The 9,947-nt window shown below is 36.1% G+C and overlaps 1 protein-coding gene across 1 annotated transcript; it reads right to left on the bottom strand.

Moving 5' to 3' along the window:
* Nucleotides 1-681: 681 nt before the first annotated feature.
* Nucleotides 682-9,009, bottom strand: LOC121733683 (secretory phospholipase A2 receptor-like). The gene is made up of 6 exons (XM_042124018.1): nt 8,942-9,009; nt 8,346-8,456; nt 7,839-7,982; nt 1,897-2,091; nt 952-1,203; nt 682-853 (listed from the first exon to the last, which is right to left on the bottom strand). Exons 1-6 carry the CDS (start codon nt 8,982-8,984, stop codon nt 687-689), a joined length of 912 nt encoding a protein of 303 aa, XP_041979952.1. The 5' UTR covers nt 8,985-9,009; the 3' UTR covers nt 682-686.
* Between the last annotated feature and the right edge of the window lie 938 nt (nt 9,010-9,947).

Consider the following 9,947-nt stretch of genomic DNA (forward strand, 5'->3'; position numbering starts at 1 on the left):
TGGCTAGTTTTGTTTGGAAAGTTTTTGTTAATTTGATTCTATTCATTCCATAGAGCTATGACCTTAGCGCGGTCATTAAAATTGTAAAATTGTAGAAAATATGCGTTTTAAGCTACTGGCTCTGAAATACAGAATATTATAGTTAAGTCAGCAGTTGCGGCGTGAGACTACCGCGACGCCGCTGTACGTGTCCAGGCTGCACTGGTCCACGACGGTCGAGCAGGTCGTGGACTACATCAGAAGCAAGACCCACTTCGTCTTGAGGGTCGAGCGCTTGGAGTCATGCCACAAAGTGAATTTTAGCTCCTTTGTGATGAGAGTCCCGACGCATCATCTGCCGACCTTCGAGAAGGAGGAGATCTGGCCCATTGGAGTCGTCTACAGGAGGTTCCGAGGACGACTTCCGAACACGTCGCGCAATACGTGTTTAGTGTTAGGTAGTTTTAGTATAATAATTGTATGTATAAGGTATTTATAATATGGGCCAAGATGCCTGAATTAAATAAAAAAATAAAAAAGAATAAGTGATACAAAGTACACGTCCGGGTCATCTAGTTTCTTATATTTGTACAGTCTTGAACTAGTAATATAAAAACTAGTATTGAAGAAGATACGATATTACATTTATTTTGTTTTCATAAAAGCTGTATGTTTCAAATTAGTGTTCTTCTAATATTTTTCTTTAATCATAATAAGCTGTGCACAGCCTTTTCACACACAAACGTCGCTTTGTTCGTACAGAAATAGTCGTCTAACAGGCCGTCTTGGTACATGGCTCCACAGGTAGTACTTCCATTTTTTCCTTCTGGCTGGCCATTATGCCATTCGAAATAGTAGTCGCTCATCCTGGATCCTAGAAGTCAATACATACTAGTTGAAAATAATAGTAACAGTTAATATAAAATTTATAAAATATTGCCTGTTTTGTAAACTTTATATTAACAACTCTACCGTGTATAGTAGACCACGATCCATTTATGTCAATATCTTTAAATCCCAGAAACATGACTTCCGTATATGTGGTGTTGGCGGCTTTTCCGATGTTGTCCTTAAACATGTTACTTAGATGAATAGCTTCGTCCTTGTTGTTGGGGATGGCCAAATATCCACCTTCAGCGGAACACGTCATAAATGCTTCAGACCAGGTACGAGGCTTCGTGTGGTACTTGTAGCAATTGCAAGTATTAGGGAATAATTTATAATCTGCAACAAGTTGACGTACGCGGTACGTACATAATTAGCGCCCAAATCGAGGTGTTGTAGGTTGTGTAAATAATTTCATCAATGTTGCGAAAGTATTTTCTCGTGGTTTTGAATTTGTGACACACTTTTTAAGCTACTTAAGAGGAGTCCACACCGCCGTTTTTCCATACAAACGTTGTCCCCTGTTTCCTCCCTGCATAATGCCGGTAGAGTTATGATTTTTTTCCTGAATATCTATGGCCACTATGAGCATGTCCCTATGTTTTCTTTTTTTTCATATTTTTATTATTAAAAAAGATAAGAACGTCCAAAAACCCAAAAAATTGCCAGATTTTCCTCTGTGTTCAAACACCCAGAAAACAAAACTGCCTAAAATATTATACAAAAAAAAAACAAAACATAGGAACACAGCTCAAGCCTTGCTTTATTTCTTAATGTAAAAAGTGCTTAAATCGGTTAAGTTTTGGAGAAGGAATCAGCGGACAACTTTTGTCGTGTTGTCTCTATCGCGCTCTGCGGTGGGAGACTTGAGATTGGTGAGACAGCGATACATTTTCAAATACCTATTTTCAATTTCTCTCGCCCTTGGTGTATCCTCTTAACTGAAGTTATGCGGTTGAATGCTCTAGTTATGTCAAATATGTGCATTAAATTAAGTATCATTGCTTATTGTTGAAAGATTATAGACCATACCGTTATCTGACGTGCCACATTCGTTGATGGGCATAGATTCGTTTGCTTTCTTGTAGCAGATGTAGGGCAGGGTCTGCGAGCAGTTGGCATCGGCGATTGAAAAGTTACCGACCATCACGATACACTCCTCTTTGTTGTTCTTGTTGTCGGGCTCCAACGGCATCCAATCCACCGGCATCCGCCACAACGGCACTCCTGGATTTCGATATAAACTGTCAGAATCGAGAGGTACTTAGTTTGTGAAATTTAAAATAACACAATTTGATTAGGATTAATAATATTCTTAATGAATTACGATCTGTCACATACGTAGAGTATAGTCCAGGGAGCCCTAGATATTAACTTTATTTTTATTTATTTTATTTATTTATTTATATCAGGCTACATAGGCCCATACAATATATACCTTAATGACTAACATACATATAAATTATATACACTTAATTCTTCAACTTCGTCTTTATCACGATGTTATCGGCGACGTGACGCGCGCTTCATTCCGGAGTCTCCCCCGGAACCTTTGTGGTTCCATAGTATCGCTAGTTTTTTTTTTAATTTTTGTATGGTCGATGAATGTATATTTCGTGTTTTACACTACTAACAATATCATCTCAGTTACTTTCAAAGGAATTTGAACGAAAAGTCCCTTTATACTTCGCCGAATATATTTTTTTTAGTTGATCGACTATTACTCAATAACTTATGAAGTCTTCTTAGCCGTGATAGTTTTTATTTTAAATTCAGTATATTTCCTACTACTTTTGTGTTTACATCTGCTCCGTTATTAAACCGTGCTTAAAAATAGTAAAGTGATTAAAATTAACCCAAAAACGCAAAAGTGTGTGGAAATAACTCTGAACTATCTGTGGAAGTGTTATTATCAGGGTGAATTCTGTATTAACGGGAAAAAGTTTGAAAGAAACATCACAAAGTCAACCGTCAATCAACCCTGCAATACTGGAAATATAGGGAAAATAACAGTACGTGATTGAATGAGAAGGTCAGTCTTGGAATTATTGACGCATGGATATAATAGCAAGTGTATATATGAGTGTTTCATAAATAAAAGTAAATTATAACCTCAAACCTATCCAAAAACTCATTCATCATCACAAGACAATCAATATCGATAAAGCGCCATCTAGAATCTGCTGGTGGAACGAATATACAGGGTTACAAACTACCCAATATTTTAGTCCATCAACCCAACAACAGAGGGCAGCATCATGGATGATATTGTGAAAATGTTAAAAGTTATTCAAGATGACCTATCAAAACAAAAGCAGAACATGAAAGAGATGGAACAAAACATTAAAGAATCTATAAATAACAATATAGATGAGAAATTTTCGCAAATCGAAGAAAAAACTAAAGTTTTGGAAATGAAAATTGAACAACAACAGAAAACAATAAATATGTTAGAAAAGCAGGCCAAAAGGAAAAATATTGTGTTTTTCGGGATAGAAGAAAATGAAAAAGGATATGAAAATCTACTTTTAACTTTACTAAATATAATAAATAAAAATTTAGGAGTTTCTTGTGAAAAATGGGAAATCGAAAATGCAAATAGAATCGGAAAATTCTCAGGAAAAATAAGACCTGTCGTTATTACACTAACCACTATTAGTAGAAAAATTGAAATATTAAAAAAAGGCCATTTACTAAGAGATACAAATATGTACTTAAAAGAGGACTTCCCACATAGCGTATTGCAAAAACGCAAAGAACTGCAGGAACAGCTAAAAAGAGAGCGGCAAGCGAGAAAAAAAGTATTTTTGCGCTATGATAAAATTGTAGAAATGAAAACTGGACAGTCGGAGAAAAATGTAAATGCTAAAAGAAATAAGAGACTTATGTCTATGTCACCTGAAGAGGCGCGCAAAGAAAGGACAATATATACATCGGACGTGATTAATGAGATAACGAAAAAGAACAAAAAACAAAACATAACTAATTATTTACGTCCTTCTCCATTTACTATTCATGACCGTTCCTTATCGAACGAAGACATTCGAAAAAACTAGTTGCTGCCTCTACAACCTCTCTACCTTCTCCAAGCCGGCTGGTCCCCGTGGAGGAGTCAGACCAAAACCTCCTAAATCATAAAGAACAATTAAAAATCAATACTTATACACATAATAAAAGAGAAAATTCATACCTATATATTGCAAGCCTCAATGTAAGAACTCTTTTGTCAGATAGCAGAATCGAGGAGTTAAAAAATGCCATAAAGAATTTAAAATGGGATATTATTGGTTTATGTGAAATTAGAAGAAAAAACGAAGTAATAGAAGAATATCCCGAGTTCATCCTATACCACACATCAGGGACAAATGGGAAAAATGGAGTTGGCTTTCTAATTAAAAAACATTTAAAAAACAACATATTAAGTATCAAAAGTTTTTCAGATAGAGTCGCGTTGTTGGAATTGCAGCTGATTGACAAATATACCTGGTCGTTGATTCAAATATACGCCCCTACGGAGGCTTATAATAAAGAAGATGTAGAGTTATTCTACCAAACAGTACAACTAGCTCTGGACTCTACACAAGCAAAAAATATCATGCTACTCGGTGATTTCAACGCAAAAATAGGAAAAGCTAAGGAAAATGAAACTAATATTTTAGGAAAATACTCTTACGGCAAAAGAAGTCCGAATGGTAATAAATTAATGGAATTTGCTCTCGAAAATCGGTGTTACTTCGTAAACTCTATGTTTCCACGCAAACCAAGTAAGATTTGGACATGGCGATCACCTGATGGACAACATCTTAATGAAATTGATTATATTATGACAAACCAAGCAAAACACTTCAAAAAGTTCGACATTATAAAAAATCTTAATTTCAACACTGATCACAGGATGATACGTTGCGCAATTCACTGGAGCACGAAAATTAAAAGAAAAATGATAAAAACATCTATGTATTCAAGAACTCTACCAACGATATCGGAAGAGGATGCCAGCTACTGGGAGGGCAAATTTCGGGAAGCCGTTAATATATCTAGCAATGTACAAATCCAGTACAATGAATTTGAAAAAGAGTTACAGAATCTACTGAAGCAATTACCACTCCAAAAGAAACAGTTACATAAGTATATTAACGAAGAAACAAAAGAATTATTAGAACAGAGAAAAGACTTATACAACAAGAAAAGAACCAAAGAAATAAGATTGGAAATAACAAAAATAAGCAAACGAATAAATAGAGCAATTAGTCAGGAGAGGAAAACAATACGACAGAAAACTTTTGAAAAATATATGAGTAGATCAGGAGCTATACGTAAAGCATACAAGGAGCTAAGTGGAAAGATTACCTGGACAGCCAATCTGAAAAATACAGCAGGAGTTGCGCAGTATAGGCGACCAGATATTATTAAGGAAGCAACTAAGTTTTTCGCAGATCTCTACAACATAGATGTCAAAACACACCTTACAGAATCTTGTGTTACGGAGACTGTCCGTCTTCCTTTGTCAAACAATTGCTCTACAATGACACCAAATATCTTACTATCAGAAATTGAACAGGCTATAAACACGCAAAAAAATGATAAGTCCCCTGGTAATGATAACATTACCAATGAATTATTAAAATCAATATCCATCGCCCTTCTGAAACCCCTACAGATTCTATTTAACAACATATTAAAAACAAGATCTACGCCAGAGCAATGGACAAAGTCAACAATTATTTTACTCCATAAAAAAGGTGACAGGAATGACCTAGCGAATTACAGACCAATCAGTCTCACGACGAACCTGTATAAAATATTCTCCAAAATAATTCTGGGTAGAATATCAACTACTCTAGATGAAAACCAGCCGCGTGAGCAAGCAGGTTTTCGTAAAGGTTATTCGACTATAGATCATATACAAGCTATAACACAGATAATAGAAAAATGTAGAGAATATAAAAAGACATTATATATGTGCTTTATCGACTATACGAAGGCCTTCGATTCTCTACATTTTGAAGCTATATGGAAGTCATTGGCACAACAAGGCGTTGACCCAACGTATATAGATATAATCAAGAGCGTCTATTCTAAGTGCTATGCTAAAGTTAGACTAGAACGCGAAGGGATAGAGTTCCCGATAAAAAGAGGAGTAAGACAGGGCGACCCGCTCTCTCCAAAAATTTTCTCAGCCGTGCTAGAGTCAGTTTTTAGATCTATGGACTGGGAATCCAAAGGTGTGAATATAGACGGAGAACTTCTAAGCCATCTGCGTTTTGCGGACGACATCGTAGTATTTGCAGAAAGCCCAATAGAACTAGAGAATATGACTGGCGAGCTGGCGTCGGAAAGTTACAAGGTAGGATTGTCACTCAACACGACCAAAACTAAGATCTTAACAAACGGCCCTCAACAGGATATTCAAGTAAATAATGAAAATATAGAGTATGTGACCGAATACACTTACCTTGGGCAGATAATATCTTTTGAAAATAACTGTGCGAAAGAAATACAAAGAAGGATAACTTTAGCATGGCAAAAATATTGGAGATTAAGAGAAATAATGAAAAACAGCTGTATAGATCTTAATTAAAAAAAACGAATTTACGAAACAACAGTGTTACCTTGTCTTACTTATGGTTGTCAGACGTGGTCTTTAAGGAAAGAGGAAGAAGATAAGATTGCCATTTGTCAACGTAAGATGGAAAGAAGTATGTTAGGAATTAAATTATCTGACCGAATTCGTAACAGTGATATCAGAACAAAAACTAAAATTATAGATGTTACCAAAAGAATCCGAACACTTAAGTGGCAGTGGGCTGGACATGTTTGTAGAATGAATAATAGATGGACAAAACGGTTGACAGAATGGATACCAAGAAACTTAAAAAGAAAAAAAGGCAGACCCAACAAACGATGGAGAGACATTTTCAGAGACAGGTGTGGAAATAACTGGATGCAAGTAGCCCGAGATAGAATTATTTGGAAGGATTTAGGAGAGGCCTACGCCGTAGAGGCGACTACCACCAAAAATTTAGTTACAAAAAAAAAATTGTAAAAAAATAATAATAATAATAATAATAATAAGTATAATAATAATATGTAGTTATAGGGAGAGAAATGTTATATTTTGTTATATTTTAGTTAGTAAAATTGTATTTATTCTCTAGTATATTTCTGTAAATTGGTGGTAGGAAAATAAAGGCTATTTTTATTTTTATTTTTTATTTTTTATTTTATTTTATATTTCCTACTCCCGTGAATTTTTTCACATTTCCAGAAGCAACCTTTTAGCTGGTAGAAGGGGAGGACACTGGCATCTAACGATTTTTTTCACTTTAAAACTTAATATTTCACAAACGGATCCCTATATCAGAAAATGATCTATGAATACTCATAATATTTTTAAGAAACCTATCCAACGACACCCCACACCATGGGGTGGACGCGAATGACAAATTCATCCCTGCTTGATGTGTAGGGAGGTACCATAAAAATATTTTTTTAAGATTTCATATACCATTTTGTTGGCATCATTAATATGTGCATTCATGCCAAATTACAGCTTTGTAGGTGCTATTGTCTCTGAGCAAAACCGCGGACAGACAGACAGGCAGACAGACAGACAGACAGACAGACGGACAGACAGATGGACAGACGGACGAACAGACCGAAACTATAAGGGTTTCTTGTTGACTACGGAATCCTAAAAACCAGCTGGTTAGTAATCTTTTTTCAGGGTTCCGTAGTCAACAAGGACTTGTTTTCGCAGCGGAAATTGATAATAATCAAATGAAAAAAAATGTTCTAGGGACCAGGTTCCCTTAATCCAGGTTCCTAAAATTAGCTTAATAATAATCAAATGAAAAAAATGTTCTAGGGACCATGTTCCCTTAATCCAGGTTCCCAAAATTAGCTTGATAATAATCAAATGAAAAAAATGTTCTAGGGAACCTGGACTAGTGTTCCTAAAAATAATATGATACCTTCTATGGAATAGTAGTCGCCCTTCGAGAACCGAGCGTTGGTGCCAGTGAACATGCCGCACTCCAAGTCCAGGCCTGCCTCCTCCATAAACTCTATCAGTGCTGACGTAACATTCTCGTTTACCGGTGAAGCGAGCACCGCCCCTGGAATTTTAATTTTTTTTAAGAGCCTATGCTGTCCCACTGCTGTGTAAAGGCCTCCCCCAAAGTCCTGAGAACTGGAGGAAATATTTACGTAGAAATATTTAACAAAGAACTATCAGAGAAGTTGATTCCTAGGCAGTTGACAGACCAATTCCCTTTTAGTCGGGTCATATCAATAATTTAATCATCAATGTTATTTTAGAGTTTGAGGTAACGCGACCAAACTATCTGCCTATAATCTACTTCCTGATAGTACAATTAGATATTAAGATTTCTTACTCCGTCTTATGTTCGTGGAATTCAAATAAGATACAAATGAATATAATTATTATCGATAAATTCATCAATCAAGTTACGTGATACCTTCTAATTCACACCGTAACCTAGCGTCGTTCCAAACGGCGGGTACCTTGTGGACTTTGAACCATCCTCCTGCTCCTTCGTGGTAGCTGTAATCGGCCCGGTAAAGACCATCTGATCAGAAAGGAAAAACTCTATGCAATTAATACTTAAACTATTTTTGCAAAAAAAAGTGGAGCACAATTAAGGGCGCACCATTTATTAGGTACCTAGAAGTAGAACTCGCGCCTGGGCGCTGATGTCCCTAATCCACTAGGAAAGCATTCAAAAACGTTTATTGTATATTTATGATCATATTCACCTAGACTAGAGAAATAATTGTATTTTAAAAAGATAAAACCGACTTCAAAATTCTACGTAACTGAGAATTAAAATTCCGTATCTCAAAAACTACTGAACCGTTATAATGATACTTGCAGTATTCCCTAAGTTGAATAATACCTAGAACAGCAAAAAAAGAATCACTTAAAGACTTGTAGTTTTGGAAATATTACATACATACCGGCTCCTTATTTTGAAGTCGGTTAAAAAATACTATCTACTTGCTAGTCTTTTTATGGAAAAAGGTAAAAACTAAAAATTTTATAAAATTCACTTACCCGCAGCACCGGACACAGCGCAGAGTAATAGAATCGCGATCATCTCTGTTCGTAGACTCACTTTACTGATGTACCTGTCTGCGCTTATATTATTCTATCGAGACGAATGATAAGCCAGTGATAACCTCAACTATTTCTGTACTCAATCTTCATCATTTTGAAGTCGGTATCAGATAGTTGAGGTTTAGCCGAATTCGGAAAAAGGCACTATTAGATAGGAAAAATTATGTAATACTTTTTAGTTCATATTATAAGGATGTTATTATTGTTTTTACCTTGCAAGTCGGTTTTAATTTTTTGTTAAAAATAATAATTTCACTCTTTTTAGTTACCTACTAACCATCGCGTAAGAAAATACTTCAACCCCTTAATATTATCTTATTAATATTGGTAAATGTTTACAAACCTACCCCAATTTATTTGACAAACTACTACAAAAGAAAGTCGACGGAGCCCCGCGTAGCGGGGCTCCTATATCTGGGTGTTGTGGTCTAAGTTCCAACCTAACCTAACCTACTTTGGACTTTCTAGATTGTGTTTGTTTTTGTTTTGGCGGGTGGCTGCGCCCCCCGAGCCCCCCCGTCCCCCCTCCCTTCGGTATCCGTGGCTGAGTAGTTAAGTAAGACCCACTCATCACAGCCTTGAGATGCCTTAAAAATACTTCGTAAACATCAGAAAACAGATGATCTTATCTGAAGACTACGAAAATCTCAAATGCGAATTTCTTCTAAACAGAGAGTTTACTGGCGGTGGAAACGGTAAGTAGGAGTTTTTTCACCCAAAACAATCCTCCTTAACCCATGTCACCAACATTTAATTGACGTAGGTTCCTAAACCTTAGCCAAATTTTTCTAAGTATTTTCGCCATACTAACAAGGGTCACATTTCGGCCTGTCATTCGACAGGGGTTGATTTTTGAGAAAAGTTTATCTGAGCTTTCTTACTCCCCTTGGCGCCCCCTATCGATTGGTGTATTCAAAAGGGGTGGTTATAAGAGGTTGAATTT

The sequence above is a fragment of the Aricia agestis genome, chromosome 14 (genome assembly GCF_905147365.1).
Source record: "Aricia agestis chromosome 14, ilAriAges1.1, whole genome shotgun sequence".
In the NCBI taxonomy this organism is placed as follows: Eukaryota; Metazoa; Arthropoda; class Insecta; order Lepidoptera; family Lycaenidae; genus Aricia; species Aricia agestis.